The sequence below is a fragment of the Montipora foliosa genome, chromosome 1 (genome assembly GCF_036669935.1).
Source record: "Montipora foliosa isolate CH-2021 chromosome 1, ASM3666993v2, whole genome shotgun sequence".
Lineage (NCBI taxonomy): Eukaryota > Metazoa > Cnidaria > Anthozoa > Scleractinia > Acroporidae > Montipora > Montipora foliosa.
In genome coordinates this window covers 14291141-14308640 of record NC_090869.1, presented here as the reverse complement: position 1 = coordinate 14308640, position 17500 = coordinate 14291141, and the positions used below count along the sequence as shown (strand labels likewise).

General features: G+C 37.5%; 2 protein-coding genes and 1 long non-coding RNA gene across 4 annotated transcripts in view; 1 reads left to right on the top strand and 2 right to left on the bottom strand.

Annotated features, from left to right (window-relative positions):
- LOC137990298 (uncharacterized) overlaps positions 1–4246 on the bottom strand; it is a 5774-nt gene extending 1528 nt beyond the window's left edge. The window contains exons 1-3 of the mRNA XM_068835672.1: positions 4100–4246; positions 2506–2640; positions 1–755 (exon numbers count right to left, since the gene is read on the bottom strand). The exon at positions 1–755 is cut by the window's left edge and continues 1528 nt beyond it. Of these exons, the coding sequence (XP_068691773.1) occupies positions 669–755; positions 2506–2640; positions 4100–4213 (336 nt within the window). The 5' untranslated portion in view covers positions 4214–4246 and the 3' untranslated portion in view covers positions 1–668. The remainder of the gene's footprint in view (positions 756–2505; positions 2641–4099) is intronic.
- Positions 4247–4277: 31 nt separating this feature from the next.
- Positions 4278–17500, top strand: part of LOC137990070 (AP-1 complex subunit gamma-1-like) — a 32085-nt gene continuing 18862 nt past the window's right edge. The window contains exons 1-15 of one of the 2 annotated variants that reach the window (XM_068835631.1): positions 4278–4400; positions 6910–7134; positions 7520–7644; positions 7778–7834; positions 8272–8356; positions 8586–8682; positions 8760–8836; positions 8952–9047; positions 10324–10404; positions 10499–10597; positions 10780–10835; positions 12377–12490; positions 14645–14785; positions 15118–15172; positions 16449–16571. In XM_068835631.1, the coding sequence (XP_068691732.1) occupies positions 6934–7134; positions 7520–7644; positions 7778–7834; positions 8272–8356; positions 8586–8682; positions 8760–8836; positions 8952–9047; positions 10324–10404; positions 10499–10597; positions 10780–10835; positions 12377–12490; positions 14645–14785; positions 15118–15172; positions 16449–16571 (1407 nt within the window). In that variant the 5' untranslated portion in view covers positions 4278–4400; positions 6910–6933. Of the gene's footprint in view, positions 4401–6909; positions 7135–7519; positions 7645–7777; positions 7835–8271; positions 8357–8583; positions 8683–8759; positions 8837–8951; positions 9048–10323; positions 10405–10498; positions 10598–10779; positions 10836–12376; positions 12491–14644; positions 14786–15117; positions 15173–16448; positions 16572–17500 lie in introns of those variants that run through there. The other variant, XM_068835646.1, reaches the window with a different exon arrangement.
- On the bottom strand, positions 6689–12213 carry LOC137990444 (uncharacterized). The gene is made up of 4 exons (XR_011121459.1): positions 12122–12213; positions 11934–11987; positions 11013–11060; positions 6689–6699 (listed from the first exon to the last, which is right to left on the bottom strand). It is a non-coding gene; the product is annotated as an uncharacterized lncRNA (long non-coding RNA).

The following is a 17500-nucleotide window of genomic DNA, read 5'->3' as shown; positions in this document are numbered from 1 at the left end:
TTTTATGTAATCCGTAACTAAACAGTACCTTGACTTAAATGAAGCCATATTGACGTTTCTTTAGCTATTACCCAAAATACCTAATGGTATGGGCGCGTAGCCCTTACAACAACCTTTTCTAAAATAGCTGTACATACTAAACAGCACCGTATTCACATACCAATGGAAACAAGAACGCAGTAGCTACACGCACGCATTGCGGGCCTATTTTTCTTAATACAACCTCATTGTTCTTGACAAAAAAAACTTATCCTGGTGTAAAACAAGAATGGTACAGTGACATGCCTTCTACTTAACGTCAGTCTCCCATACTTTCTTGTACTTTGGCTGGATTGAACCTGCCTGAGCTGGACAAATATTCTCCACGTCCAAGGACAAATATTTAGCACGATTTGTACATTTCAGCGAGCATCTGGGATTTTCTGCAATAAAATGAATGTTCCCAGTCTGGCTTGCGTACAACTGGAACCGCACTGAGACTAAAACTGTTTCAACCCTACTCTGAACTCCTTAGAGGATCACGTCACCAATACACCTCAATTAATCGGCTTAGAAGAACACGAAAATTGTCCTCTGGAGAGCTTTCTGTGATGCGATGCACAAACACGAACGCATGTAGATATGGTAAATCTGTAGCCTTAGAATGAAAAATTATTTTTCATTCGAGGCTACAAATTTGCAAAATTTTCAAGAGTCTTTGTAAGTTCTTCTTGACTAACATCTGAAACTGGTGGAGTTAGCCGCTTCTCAGCGATCTGTGGAAATAAATACATCAAAGCTAATAAAAACGCCCCCATTATACTACATGCCAAACGTCTCTGTTGTTGTGTGGGTCCATGCGTGTACCAAAATACTCTTGAAAGTAATAATGCTAACAAAGAAGGTATCGTTGTCATTGATCTCAGCTTACAGTGTTTCACTATGGAACAAAATTATAATGTTAGGCTATTGATATGGAATAGGCCACTTTCAAAAATACTATACTCTGTTTGCCCTCCAAAATTTTGCATCAGCATTGTTTTTATACGTTTCTTCTCTTGAGACTTATAATGGTAATTTTTATTTTTTTCTCTGACCGTGACACATGTTTTTTATTGAAAAAATTGAAGGAACGCATCCAAGATGAGTCATGATAAAAAAACTTGAATGGGCGTTCTCAGGTTAAAAAACATTAAAAATTGCTGAGAGCTTTCGACCATTAGAGCTGAGGTGTTCAACAGGCAAAAAGATGAATGAAATAAAAATTTGGAGAATATATAGTGAGATAAAAATGATAACAATAAAGTGAAATTAGGGAAAAATGGTGATTAAGAATTTTTGTTAAAAAGTATGCGGTATTGTCCTGGAAGTGGGCAAGAGTTCTTGTGCGTCAGGTATGGTAAAGGTGTGCCAAGATTCTAGAAATTGATCGACGCATTGTTGAAGTCAATGACATGGTTGTGCGACAAAGCATGATTGGCAACTTTGGAGCCTTTGGCCGCTGTCTTCACATTTCTAAAATGTTCTTTTTTCCTCGTGGCAAAGGATCTACTGTGCCTTTACCACACCTTTACCACGCCTGACGCAGACAATACCTCTTGCCCACTTCCAGGACAATACTGCATACTTTTTAACAAAAATTCTTAATCACCTTTTTCCCCTAATTTCACTTTATTGTTTTCATTTTTATCTCACTATATGTTCTCTGAATTTTTACTTCATTCTTCTTTTTGCCCGTTGAAGACCTCAGCTTTAGTGGTTGAAAGCTTGCAACAATTTTTAATGTTTTTTGCCAGAGAAGGCCCATTCAAGTTTTTTATCATGTTTTTTAATATTTATCTTAAACAGCGTAAACTCTCTCGATAAGCACACTGTGCTCTTAGAGCAAATGTTGAAACAAAGATTGTTTATAAAAAATAAAAAGAATAAAAAAAGAGTATTACGGTATTTTTGAAAGTGGACTATACCTTTCAAGTGAAAGGACATTTTTAGTTTTGAATAGAATGAGAGGAAAAGTAACATCCTCGGGTGTTAGCCAGAGAAAACTCTTTATACATGTAGACCTCTTTCTTAAAGGCCCACCTTCAACCGACAGGCTTTTCGACCGTTTGTTTTTGTTATGGAAATTCGCATTGCTTATCACAGCGATCTGATTGGATAAATTTCAGCTTTGGCTGGATTTTCATGTATGAAAATTGTTCTACGGCACGCAAAGCCTGTCGGTTGAAGCTGGGCCTTTAATGACAGGCAAATAAAACATTTTTTGTTTTAATGCTAATAAGCCTTTCTAGCCTTGCTATGACAAGCAAATTTTAAAAGAAGTGCACTGTAAGATAAACACAAAAGAATGTAAAGGTGGTCACCTATTATGAAAGTGGTACATAAGTGGCATTCCCAGGAGTAAGATGGTTAAGTGGTACAAGAAATATGGGTTATTGACCAAGCGTGAGGTCAAGATGGCTGGATATTGGCCAAGTTCTTTTTTTGTGTGTTTATGGACCAGTACATTTTCAGGTCCAATCTCACCTTAACATTTACTGCCTTTTCCACACTTAAGACTTTGGTATCCTTGATCTGGCTTTCGTCGTTAACTAGCTTGTTCTGAATGGTGGTAAATTCCTTGTTAATTTCTTCAATTTGTAGTAAAGTTCTCTCCTTGAGCTGAAAGAAGGAATTACAGGCATAACCAAGCATGTTTGTCAAGTAAACATCATCTACCGTGATGGGGTTGATTGTCCAGGTGAGTGCATGGTTTTCATAGTGGGAGCAGGAGAATAGTAAGAAGAAACAGGAGGATTGTTTGAAAGAACACAGCTCTATTGTGTCTAGAGTAGGCAGTGACAAAAAATTTGTGGAGAATTTCATGTAGCAACCAGATATTTCTCCAATCTCAGATGCCTAAGGAACACACTTTAGTGTACGCCTAGTAAAGACTGCCTGTACACAATGCAGTTTCAAGACTGATATTAAATTTGTCTGGTTGACAAAAGCTCAATGACCCTAAAAGCAGCCTGTGTTCTTCTGCGCACGCCACGACTTGATCACTGTTCCAGTAAATTGTATTTTTCACAAATCAGAAAGATGCCTGCCTGCCTGCCAAGTACAAAATACAACTGCGACCTGTGTACACCCGCCAACTTTCACGCCTTAGGCGTGAGTCTCATGCCTGCGGGTTGAAAACTTCGATCTCACGCCGGCTCACGATTGTGGGCCAATTTCTCATGCCTGGTTGGAAAATGTGAGTTGTTGCCGTCTTGCTTGACACAATTTCCAAAAATATGTTAACTCGGACCCATGTAAGGAACGAAAACCATGTGTAAAATAAGTAAATGACAATACCTTCCTCGCGATCTCTGATTTTTGAAGTTAAAAGCACTGGGAGCGAGTTCGCGTTTATACGTGTTTATACGTCTTCGACAGACTTCGGAAGACTTCGGACTTCTTCGGAAGACTTCGGACTTCTTCGGAAATCTTCGGAAATGATCGTGTCGTCTTCAAAAATCCCAGCACTCCCAGGATAAAAATCTCACGCCTAAATCTCAGAAAAAGTTGGCAGGTATACCTGTGCTACATCCCGGACAAACGACGCGGACCTGAGTGATCCAGCTGCTCGTTGGGAGGAGGATGTTAACTGCATGGCCAAAACGGCTGGAAATCGAGCTGAACACTTACCTAGATGATCAAACTATTGCCGACTCCTCCAAAAATCCCACAGCACAGTCAGTAGTAACTTCAAACTCACCTCCCCCCCCCTCCCTCCACCCCCTCCCTCCGTCCTGACAATAGCAGAAATCCTAACCTCATATCATTGTCAGTACCCTCTAAAAATAGACTCTGAACGGTTGCCAGTGCACGGCACCAGCACTGTTCAAATGAACCCAACGTTGCAAAAACTCGTAATCCTCGTATGGGAGGGGAGGGGAGTGGGAATTAAGAACAATGGAATACCTTGCAGAACAGCATATTCGGGTAGATTTCAAGTAAAGATTGACGTAAACTCATTTGCCTGGAAATTTCTTGGCGTCTCATGAAAACCAATTAAAGGATATTTTGAATGAAACTACGTTGAAATATCAAACATTTGAAGTGATAACTTTTCAGGAAGTCAGGAAGAGTATACCTTCTTTTTGGACAGCTTACTGCTATTCGCCTTTTTTATACCAGAAGCGGCTTTTTTAGTCTCTTGTTGAAACTTCTTCTTGGGTTTCGAATGCAGGCTTTTCCCTGGCGCCATGTTGTTTTGTCGGAGTACCGCTAGCCACAAAGTACTACATTCATCCGGGACCTCAGCCTGAGTCCCTCCCAATGCACTTGCGCATTGGTTCTCCCATCTCCGACTGTCTTCGTGGAACGTGGGGACTTGTCGAAAGCTGCAGTTTCCTTCTTCTGAGGGACGAATTTCACCGGAGGTCTTTTATCAGGTACGTGATAGTACAGCGTTATGTTGGGAGAATTTTATGGCTCTTCTGAGAGTCGCTGTTTCGCGGTGGATGCTCTCTTCTCTGAAATTCGGAAGAAGCGCAGTGGCAATGCGACATCTCTTAGTTTCGTTTGCCGGATCTTAGCGTGGAATTGTGCAAGTTTTGATGGACGTAATTCTTTACTTTGTCAATGCTTACAATTTTCGACGTAAACTGCATGCGACCGTTGGCTTAAAAGCTGTATTTTTTAATATTGCAAAGCATAGCATGTAGAACACGGTAATGTTAATTGTGCGTAAGCGAATATTCAGTAGGTGTCCATTTTTGTTAGTGTACTTGTTGTAAACGTACAAAATCGTAAATCGACGATCGCATCAAATAATGCTTCAGAAGCCCCTTTTCGGGGAAAAAAATCGCCGCATTCGCTCTAGCTTCTTCCCTTGAACTGCCTCGAAAATGAATATTTTGTAGTATCAGTTGACTTTGGTAGAAGCCGTTAGCCACCAAACAATAACTTCACAAAAATGTACTTAAATTGTATTAAAATTCTTTAATCGTTTTTCCTTTCTATTACAGTTTAGCTGGTCCAGAAAAAGTTATTTGTTTTTCATGACCATTGTGTGTATGTGCTCAAGAATAACTTTCGTAGTAGTACGAAAATAATTCATCTCCTTGTACACACAAGCTTAAACAATTTTTTTACCACAAAATGATATTTGTAATGTACAGACTAATAAGTCATTCATTTGAAGGTACTCTATATATGCAAGAGAGATAATTAATTGCTTGGGTATAAACTATTATTTACATGGTAAGAATTTAGAATAGTTATAAATCACACAGTGCTGGAAATAATTTTTCTTTATTCACAGGACATATGTCCTTTCAAATCTTCCTTTTGGTCGGACATTTGCCAAATTGGACTGGACATAATTTATTGACTAACAACACCTTGAAAGAGAATCAAGATGTGATAATGAGATGTTCAGTCATCGTGTCGGATCATAATGTGAAATTGACCGGACAAATTCAAAATTTGGTCGGACAATGTCTGATGACTGACTTTTATTTCCAGCACTGATCACACCACCATGGAACAGTTAACTATTTAACGATGAAATGATATATGAGATGGATCATATATGAACTGCGGATATGAAATCAAGTGAAGCTATGATCCTCACAGTTATGAACACAATTTTTGCAATTGCGTAAAGAAAGCTGAAAAATTCAGGAATTCAATGGGGTTTGAACCCGTGACCTTGTGATACCGGTGCCAACGCTCTAAACCAACTGAGCTATGAGACCACTACGTTGGGAGCTGGTCATTTGTGGGTTCTAATGTTCCCGTAAGGAATGAATCAACGATGAAATGATATATGAGATGGATCATATATGAACTGCGGATATGAAATCAAGTGAAGCTATGATCGTTGGCTACTTTAATGATTGTTGATTAGAACCCACAAATGACCAGCTCCCAACGTCAGTGGCTGCATAGCTCAGTTGGTTAGGGCGTCGCACCGGTAGCGTGAGGTCACTGGTTCAAACCCCGTTGAAGTCCTGAATTTTTTCAGGCTTCTTTACGCAGTTGCAAAAATTGCGTTCATAACTGTGAGGATCATAGCTTCACTTGAGTTAACTATTTGTTTGAGGTTTCGTTTTGCTATTAAAGGGATGATTGGTTTACCTTATTTCTTTTCAACTAAATCTTCATATAGACTTCCTTATAATGACAGCGATTTAATTGCAATTTTTTAGAAGTTCTCTTTGCATTGCAGCGGTTTGAAAAAGTACTGACAGCCGTCTAAAAGCTACTTCACTCAGAGGAGTTGGCTACTTATTTTTCCTAAATTGAAGTAATTTTGTCAAAACTATGTTAACCTAACATTAAGTTACCTAAGTTTGAAACCTTAATTTCAAAAAGACACTTGTTTATTTTAACTGGAATTTTCCTGTTTAATGGTCTGCCATTACCATCTGTATCGAGAGCTGTATCGAGGCGAAAATGATTTCAAAGACTCACTAGTTCAAGAAAGCAGTGCATTTGTACGTATATGCAGCACGGGAGTTTTAGGCTTTCAGATTTGCATACATAATAAACTTGGTTTACATGCTGAAATTTTGAGCTGTTGAGTAAATGACATCGCTTTTCTCCAGATCCAACTCCCAGAGGTCCAGTTGGTCAGTTATGAAAGTGAGTAAATGCGGACCGTGAAATCCAAAACTTGCAAAGTACACAGCCTTTGGATAAAAATCAAAGCTCAAAATTTTGCCAGCCCAGTGTGAAGCAAAAACCCTGTCAAAATCAAAAGAAAAAAAGGAAGTGATGTTTTTGATCATGGTACCACTTTAAGACAGATTGTTTCAAAAAATTAAAATTAAAATTCATTTTTAATTAGCAATGATAACAGTTGGCTATTCTGAGAGACTCAAACAAGCAGGCAACTTTAAACGTTATAGAAACTCCTGCATAGAAATGGTGGTCAATATCAGTTTTTTTCAACAGGAACTCCTGAGCTGAGGCACCATCATGCCTGCTCCTGGGAAACTGAGGGATCTTATACGAACAATCAGAGCAGCCAGGACAGCAGCTGATGAACGATCAGTGATTTCCAAGGAGTGTGCATACATCAGGGATTCATTCAGAGAGGAAGACAATGACTTCAGATGTCGTAATGTTGCCAAGTTACTCTATATTCACATGTTAGGATATCCAGCTCATTTTGGCCAGGTATGATTGTACATATTGGTCAGTGAAAGTGAGAAAATTTATTTAACAGAGACAAGTTTCATCTGCCAAACATAATCAATCAAAGGAAATGAATTTAACTAATGCTGGTTTTTGAGGAGAAGAAAAACACTGACAGAAAAGCCCCTCTAATAAGAGTAGAAAACCATCAAAAGTAGGTCGATTATCAATTTTGTGAAATACAGCTGTACATGTACACGTACAACTGAAGGTTGAGTGCTGAATTACATCTTTACAGGTACAAAGTAATTTAAAATTTACTGTGTAAGTTATGAATTGTGTAAAGTATAATATCATAAGATAAGCGTTAACATTAATGGAAATCATTTAATTGAATTATTCTACATTTGTATCTTGCATTTTGCAGCTGGAGTGTTTAAAACTAATTGCTTCCCCAAAGTTTACTGACAAGAGAATAGGCTATTTAGGAGCTATGCTTCTCCTTGATGAGCGACAAGATGTCCACTTGTTGGTAACAAATTCTCTAAAAAAGTGAGTACAACACCCAAGTTTGTTACTGTATGTTTCTATTTTAAAATGACAAGAGATGGTTAATATTATGGAACTTATGTAGATCTCTATATTACCAAAGTTAATGCTGTCTTTTTTCAACAATTTCTTTCAGTGATTTGAACCATTCAAACCAGTTTGTGATTGGTCTGGCTCTGTGCTCATTAGGAAAGTAAGTATATGATAATTATGTACAACTTGATAATAACAAGGTGCCTTGAGACATTCATACTGTAAGTCCTGGCTTCTACTCCACATCACTAGGCATACAACTCTTATGGCGCGTTCGATTGACCCTATTCCGGAATAAGAATACGTGGAGTGATGATTAAAACGGTATGTTTGGCTCGTTTCGAAGCAGCAAAGATGATAAAAATATGTTTAAAATAGCATTTTAGCAGGTGTTTGACAATTTTAATGTGAATCTCCATAAAAACGAAGGATTTCTAACTTATATTCCATAAATTCCTATTCCGGAATACGGCACCCTTAGTTTTAGAGTAGACATTGTTTTATAAACACTTGTGCCCCTCAGGGTCTTGGTAAAGTGTTAAGATGGATTACTGGAATAAGGCATTTTCTTCTCAACATTATTTTCCTCTTTGATAGCATTTGCTCTCAGGAAATGAGTCGTGATTTAGCTGGAGAAGTGGAAAAGTTGTTGAAGTCAACTAACTCGTACCTAAGAAAAAAGGTGTGTGTTGTTCATTGCCCAACTTTCATGCTCATTTTGTATCATGAATATTAACCCATTGACTCCCAGGGGTTCCCCGTTGCCGAGTAAAAAAGTCTGACCAGTTTAGGCCGGTTTGGATGTCAACGGGTTAAGTCTTTTCTCCCCAGTAAAATGACATTGGATTATACAATGTACGTTACTTAAGGAGAAAGTGGTTAACATAGAAAACGTTTTCTTCACCTTTTAGGCAGCACTTTGTGCAGTAAGAATTGTCAGAAAAGTACCAGAACTTATGGAGGTGTTTGTTCCAACAACAAGGTCTCTTCTCAATGAAAGAAATCACGGTGAGTCCAAGATACATTGGTATTGATTTTTGATAGTTCTTCTACATCATAAGTGTGTATTGCTACTTCCTTATCAGGTGTGTTAGTTTGTGGAGTGTCATTGGTCACTGAAATGTGCCGTGTTAACCCAGAAACACTTGCACACTTTAGAAGGGTAAGGCAATGATTTTGTTAATTTACAAAACATTATAACTATTGATTTGTCCACCAGCCGTAAAATTAAGCCAGATGATACGTAATTAAAGTAACATGATTGTATATTTCTCCAGCATGTTCCAATATTAGTGAAGACTTTAAAGAATCTGGTAATGTCAGGGTATTCTCCAGAACATGATGTCTCAGGAATCAGTGATCCTTTTATTCAAGTAAGGAGCTTGGTTTTGCTTTTTGCTGTGAATTTTTGCAATGACTGTTGATGATGGTAACTTTTCTTTTTGTTATCTGTGGCATTTACATTTAAAAGTGCTACTTGGTTAGAAAATTTCCTTTTTTTCTTTTGATTGTAAACATTATTTTTCTAGATGCATGTACATGTACAATCCCAAGTCTCACGTGAGGAAGAATTCTTTTATGGTAGATTTTCCCACGTAATGGTAAAATCTTACTTCAAAAGTCCTGTCTCACATACATGCAGGGTTTGAGCCAGCTTTATTGCCTCAGGAGACAATAATAAAATTTGTCCATCTGTGGCCCTTGCAACAGGACAAATAGGCAACAGCGGGGGCAGCCCTTGTCGCCCCTCAAAAGGGTTTTTCTTTCTCACCAGCTGAAAAAAGTGACAAAAGATCCTGTTATTTTCGTACCGTAGCGACTTGTGATCATTTAACCATTTCATGGAAATTGCAAGGTTTCAAAGTCAGAAGTTGAGCATCATTTTCTTGCGATTCTTCCTCGTGTGTGAATCCGTTTTCAGTTTTTTCTTCTTCTTGGTCGATGGTTTTACGTCTTTCACTTCCACAATAACTCAAGATTTTCCTTGTTCCAAAGAATAATTTATACAAATGTATCTGATGACAAACAGAGCAGGGCACTTCGGTCCACAAACAAAACGAGCTGTAAACATGTGCATATCAAAAGCCAGGCATGCGTGCAACGCAGTTCCCATTTTACTTCTAAATATGGTAAAAGTGATCCTCACTTGGTTATTCATACGTATTTCAAGCAATCGATTTCAAAACAGCAAAATATGTGACAGGTTTGGAATGCTGTTTAAGGATCGAAACATGAGAGAATAGTGTTTTTTGATAAAGCACTGATAAACGATTTTTATTCAGTTATTTTCGCTATGATAATAATAATATGAAATTGTGAAATGCTAGCCATCCTGGTTTTCTGATCGGTATAAATTTGCATAAGCTTCTTCCATTTAGTTTTGACTTTGGGGGACTTTAGGGGACATTTGTATGGCCCGTCCACCTACCAGTAATTTGAAGGGACAAATCGTCCTGCCAGGGGGAGAATGTCGCAAGTTCACACTCTGGCTCAAACCCTGCATACATGTACTTGCGACAATGAAGCTTAAAGGGTTCCCAGTGTGGTGTTAAGCAAATGCAATTTGCGGAAAAAAAGGAGAAGCAATTTTTAGAATACACCATCTACATGTAGCAACACTCTTATCGACAACTTTGTGAATTGTTAAAGGTTAAAATACTAAGACTCTTGAGGATGCTTGGCAAGGATGAGGAATCAGTTAGTGAACAGATGAATGATGTGTTGGCTCAGGTCAGTGGACTGAAATTGAAATTGGCTCATGTCATTAGCTTTTCTTGTGGTGTGATCAATTGCCTCTGTAATTTTAATTGATTCTCTACCACAGGTTGCAACAAATACAGAAACTAGCAAAAACGTTGGCAATGCTATCCTTTATGAGACAGTTCTCACCATCATGGACACCAAATCCGAGAGTGGACTTAGGGTATGAAAATTTTAGACTTGAAAATACCTAATTAATATTCCTTGCTATTTATTTTTTTAAAATCGTATCTCTTGAGGAGGCAGACTGTGACCCAGGGGTCAATTAAGTGTGTACATGTGTTTATCTTAAACAGAATTTCCTTTTTACAGTAGCTGACCTCATTTTCTTTATTTCCTTTTTAGGTTTTAGCAATCAATATTTTAGGACGCTTTCTTTTAAACAATGACAAGAATATTAGGTAAAGCAATCACCAAGTGAAAGTCTGTATTATTATTTCTTTGAATCAGATAAATTCCTTAATCCTTGAAACCATGCAACATTAATACTATTATCAAATTATTATCCTATGACCACAACATGAACATCACAAACTATAATAATAATATTCTGCATGTAATTTTAAAGGAAAACCTACCTACTTGTATTGTTCTGGTAAATCAGGTATGCACTCAAGGCTTGAAATCTAAAAGAAAATCCAGTTGAAAGTTTGCTATAAGATACGAAAACTTATTTGAAAATTCACAAATTGTAGTCGCAAAGTGTATGAAATGTACTTGGGGTGAGCATGCTGGATGTGTTGCCAGCCGTTTAACAACACAAAATATGAGCCTGGAAGACATGTTTATAGAGCCTGAAAAATTCAAGTCGCTCCAATGGGATTCGAACCCATGACCTCTATGGTGCAACATTCCTTCTTTACATGTTCAGTTCTAAACAACTTTCTTGGGAGCTACATGTACAGTTAAACATGTAGTCAAGTAAAGTCTGAGCCAACTGAACTTTGCTTGTATTGCGTATCAACCATACATTAATTTTAGACTTTACCCTGACCTACATGTGCCTTTTACATGTATTTAACAATTATTCGTTGAAGGCGAAGTGATTATCGGTGAATATTCAGCGAGACGAAGTCGAGGTGAATATTCACCGATAATCACTGAGCCTGAGGCGAATAATTGTTTTAGTATAAATACACAGGTGATCATTTCGAAAAAGAGAAAAAAAAAACATTTCAACGCGAAATCATCTTCACTTACAGTGGCAAAACGACTACTGGCAGCCATTTTGTTCGTCGAGGTGATTATCGGCTGATAATCCGAGATAGCGCGACAATGAGTGCGCGCGGTTTTGTATAATCACCTGTGTATTTATACTAAATACTGTTAACACCTGCAGATAAGCCGCACCTTTTCCCCAAAAATCGTCGCTAGAAATTAGGGGTGAGGCTTATCTGTGGGAACATTTGCAAAAAGGCTGCTTCTGGTGTCCAGTTTTCCATCTTGTGTCTGACCTAATGCCTGGTTACTACAGTGTAAGCTACAAACGTTTTGCTCACATTCTTGTTGTAATGCAAAAATGTAAGGGAAAACTGCATTGAATGAAGAAATTCCTGTCAACAAATACTAGAAAATTAGTCAATCATAATGTTAAAGTTGGTAGAAACAATATTCATTATGGAATTATTAAAGTGCTAAAATTGTGGGTAAGACTTCCGTTTCAATGTTAATAGTAAGTTTACGTTACATGAACAGTGGATGAAGAAGATGTCTGAAGACTTGAGTTTGGATGTCTTTTGATTTCTTTTAAAAACTTTTTACCAAAAGTGGAGCTGCTAATTATAATCCAGGGTGCGGCTTTTCTGCAGGTGTTGTTTATCTGCGGGTGTTTACAGTATATAGTACTGGTGCTCTCCCTTTGTTCTTTGTTAAAACTTGAGAATAAAGGTACATAACTTGCATAGACTTTACTGTGACAATATGTGTTTTGTTTTTGTTGTAGATATGTGGCTTTGAACACACTTTTAAAAACAGTTCAAGCAGACTATAATGCTGTGCAGAGACATCGTACAACGATTTTAGACTGTTTGAAGGATCCAGACATTTCTATTAGAAGGTAATCATTGTTGTGCAGTAGATGTAGTGCAGTGTTTTCTCTTCTATGCCAACTTTCTTAATATTAAGAAAATGTGTCGTATAGATATTTTTAGGAACTCGTTTCGATTTACTCTTCTCAGAATCTGTCAACTTGAAGAGAAAATACATGTAGGACTTGTATTGCAACAAAAAAAAAGCTTTCTGGGATGACAAAATAATCATTAAAGTTTGAAGTGCCGATCTGTAGGTTTGATTTATGATTCATGGATAAGGACAAGCATATCAGATTGGTTGCCTGCTGGATGGGCAGGTTTTCTTGTCCTCTTGTGTGCAGTGGGGTAATGCAGGCGTCACAATCTCAAAGAGATTTTAAAAAAGTAACAAATTTCATTTTTAAATAACTGATGTGCATTGCTTCTTAAAGAACCTTACTCACCCACTTTACAAAATGTTCATTGCATGCCTTTGTTGTTGTTGTTGTTATACGGGAGCCTCTACAGTACTTCCATAATAATTATTTATATGGGCAAGTGTTGTTGTTTTGCACTCGAGAGAAAAATTAGAACAATGTTGTCAGGAAAATAAAAAACACTTCTGAAATCCTTGAGGAGGATTATTAAATGGATTTCGATCAGAAAGACAACAGAATACCTTCATTTGGAGCACTTCTCTATGAAGGGTGGAGCTACGTCTGCAGTAAATTCAAGAGGGAAATACAGTTTCCACGCATGGTACTTAGTTGCAATTGTTTAACTTTTAACTGGACCGTAATTAATAAGCAAGCAACCCACAATTATTTTATACCCATGTGGTTTGTAATGGAAACAACAAGGTGAGAGTAGTTTAATTTGCTGCTGGCGTGGTACTTGGTAACAGGGTTTGTGCTACTCCTTGAAGTCCTTGAAAAGTCCTGGAATTTAATTTTGGACTTCCAGGGTGCTTGAAAAGCCCTTGAAAAAAGGGATTTCGTGGAAAACTGTTTGAAATTTCCTCGAATTTTTGCTTGGGTGAAAATTGTTTTGATTGCATCATGCTAAGTTTAAGAGATAATTATTTCGAAAATTGAGCCCAAATTTGATTATTGGGGAAATGTTAAAACCAGAAATGAAAATGCCAGTGCGTGCACTTACCATTTGCATGATGTGGGAACGGATCAAGGTAGGCTTTTTCAGCAAAGAAAACACTGAAACACGATGTACATGCATGGCAAAAAAATCTTCTTACAAAGACTCTTTGAAGACTCAATTTCTGGTTCTTGAAAACTCGTTGAATACTCCTGGAATTTTATGGACAAAATCCAGCGCGAACCCTGTGGTAAATAAACTTAATGAAAGCAGTTAGCGATAAGCGAGTACAAAGTAAACTAAAGACAGTTTCTTCAGTGTGGTGCGTGCAATACACAGTTAAGTAGCATTAGATGAAGTGCTTTTACTCTATGTTTTTAGAATTTCTTCTTTTTCAAATTTGCCTACATGTAGTCTTCTCTATAGTTTTCAACTTTTCCAGCCCAAGAATAAAAACGTCGCTCACAAGCTTGCTTCCACAAAATGCAGTTTTATTATCAGCAAGAAAATGAAATGAATAACTTGTACAATAGATAAAGGCTTTTTCAAATGTTTGCGGAAGACTTGCCTTGCCTCTTTGTTCAGTGCCGGCAGCCTGAGCAGAAGACACGCAAAACAATAATTATTTGAATAGAATTATCGATCTGACTGTGGATTTGCTGTTCTGGATTCCTTACAATGTAGTCCAAGAAGTTATTTCTTCATTTTCCAGAAATGATAATACATAAATTCTGATTTTTCCAGCTGTTAATCGAGGAATGCCCAATTTCGGTATTCTTCGCTGCCATTCCAAGAGCAGATGGTTCAACAACAATTGTGTTTCCACTCGAGAAACTCGAGGACATGTTGCGAAGGGCAAGTCATACATAAATAATGTTAGAAACTCAAATTTTAATAAACATAGCTTATTTTCCAATGGAAAGCAGAGTTATATAGCCCATTTGATGTCCGATGGAAACAGATTGCTTTACATAGTCATAGAATTCAGAGTTTTGGGGAGGACCCTGAAAATGGCAACTGAAGTAATGTAGGCGTGCAATGTAAGGTGGGTGAGTAAGGTTCTTTAAATATTTATATTCTTTTCATTTGCTCCTTTTGTTTTTCATTAGGCGTGCAATGGAGTTGTCTTTTGCTCTTGTTAACTCAAGTAACATTCGTGGAATGATGAAGGAGCTACTGACTTTTCTTGTCAATACTGATGTCGAGTTCAAATCATATGTCACATCAGAGATCTTTTTAGCTGCAGAAAAGTAAGCTTTGTCCTTTATGTTGTGTTGGGAAAAGTAAATTTTAGGTTCAACCCTGGTCATCAGAAGTAGTGTTTCTTTGCTGAAGTGATTTGTAACTTAACGACCTAGTGACTTGGTTGCATGGTTAAACATTATTCTGTTCAAGTAAGGAATTCATTCTTTCTCTGTTCTACATAACAGCTTATTCCTGGGTTGTCAGGTGTTGTCACCCATTAGAGCAGTTTCCCTCTTGGAGCTGGCTGCCAATGGTAGATGTGCATGGATGTCTCAGACACCCAACTCCCTTTTAGTGAGGCATTTTTTAATGTATGAATATTGTTGTTTTTTTTTAGACATGCTCCAAACAAAAGATGGCACATTGACACTATGATGAAAGTTCTCACTACTGTAAGTGCATTTCCATACATTTGCATTGCATGTTAAAAATGCTGGAATATCTGCCCTGCTTCCAGTAGATTCCCTACCCCTTCCAGAATGATATTGATGAACGTTGTTTTTGAAGTAAACAAGTCAGTCTTGTAATACACAACAAAAAGCATACAGGAGCTTAACAGATGTCTTCTGTTCAGAGAGTATGAAACAGTAAATTACCGTCCCTAAATGCTGGATGCCTCAGTACAGCAACCACAGCAGTAAATACTGGCCATTAAATATGTTTTTAATTCATAAATGTATAATTATGGATTCTTGGCAACTGACCGTTTCCAAAACAAAGTCCCCTATTTTCAGTCATTTTAATTTAACAAAACTAATGTGAAACATGGCATGGATGTTATTATGTACATTTCTGAATAAGCTACATGTATCTGGAGCTGGGACTGGGACTAGCTTTGGAGGCACAGTTGTACCAACAGATTTGTCTGAAAGCAAGTAACTTGGAGATAGGGGACTGTGATTTGAGATCAATTGGCTTAGCTTACATGTAAATCTCGCGAAAATCAATGCTTTTTTTGTTTTCGTTCTGTTTATTTAACCTTCTTGATGGTATTGTGAATAAAAATTCACTTATAGGCAAACAATGAAAAAAATTGTCTAGGTTGTGTTCTATTGGGATCAACTGTTTTTAGTTGGTTGGGTTGGTTGGGTTTTTTCGAGTTCTATTGGGAAGAAACTGTTTTTGGTTGGTTTGGTTGATCAACTTTTTCAACCGGCATCAAGCTAGGTTGAAACAGTTGAAAAAGCATTGGAAGCGACCGCTGTCGTTTACGCGGGTCATTAAAAATGGCTGTGGGCTCCTGCCGTGTTGCTTTCCCTCAACTTGTCAACGGTGAAAAGTCTCAGGTAATAACTATTTCCAGGAAGTACGGCGTTTCAACCGAAAACGGTTGGAAAAGCGTTCTACTGGGAAACCTCAACCGCTTCAATCTAAACAGGCTGTGGTTCAAACGGTTGATCCCAATAGAACATGACCTTAACCACCTGCTTCAAAAGAAAGACCTCCCGGCGACTTCAAAAATTAAGTAAGCATCCTGGGCACTTGGTTTAGTATTTGTGGCAATAAAACCGCCTCGATGCTCCAAAGCCCTATGATGATCGGATGACAGAGGACCTTTGCAGACGACTTAAAAGAGAACGAACGGTGTATTTTATGTACAACTGTATGTACATGTAGTAGGGTAGCTTGTTGAGCTATGTTCTCTAATATTAAATTCCAATTCCCTAGGCTGGAGGTTTTGTTCGTGATGATGCAGTTCCCAGCCTCATCCACTTGGTATCAATGTCTAGTGATCTGCAAGGATATGCAGTTCAACGTTTATTCAAGGCCATGTTAAATGACATCAGCCAGGTACACTTATAAATTTCAAATAATACCGGTTGGCTCTGTTGCTTCAGCCATTGCAAAGTTCTGTGGCTTAACTGTTATTCTTGGCAGGATTGTGAGTGTTGGGATACAACTGGTGTATTAGCTATTAAATGTACAAGCTACAAGAGAGAGAATAATTATTTATTGTTGTAGACGTGTATCAATATACATGCCTGATAAAAGTATGACAGTTGTGAAGTTCTCTGCTTTTCCCTGTGAATTCTTTTGTATCAGCATTGCAAATTGTTACATACATGTAGTGTTGAAAATACAAAGGGATACAGCTATTATTATGTTATTAATTAAATAATATTATATTTTAATCACTTGCTGGGAGCTTCTGAGGAACATTCTGTGAGAATTTAACAAGTGGGTAGAATGGGCTCAGAACTAGTTAATGGCCTCCTTCAGATCAATACAGGGCATCTGAAGTACAAACTGGAAGATCCTACATGTATTTCAATTTCCATTCACATTGTTATCAGTTCTAAAGGTGAAGGAACCTATGAAGTGAAAGGCCATGAGTTGACCTTACATTATCAAAAGGTGGAGACAGCAGAAAGAAAATCATGACTTTTAAGAAGATTACAATGTTTTTTTAATTTATAAGACATGTTTCAATGTTACAAACATCATTGTCAGTTACAAAATATTATTTTGGAAAACCGTTAGGACTTTTTAACAACCAGGCGAAACATGCATAATTAATTATGATTAAGTGACAAAAATTGATAACATATGAGCGAGTTGCAAAGTGTTAAAAAGAGTATAAAAACCTAAAATCTTAGTGTCCACCACATCAATTTGACACTTACGTTTTAGGTTTTATGCTTTTTCTAACACTCATGTTTTCAAATTTTGTCACTTATCATATTTAATCATGCATGTTTCGCCTGGTTGTTATGTAACTG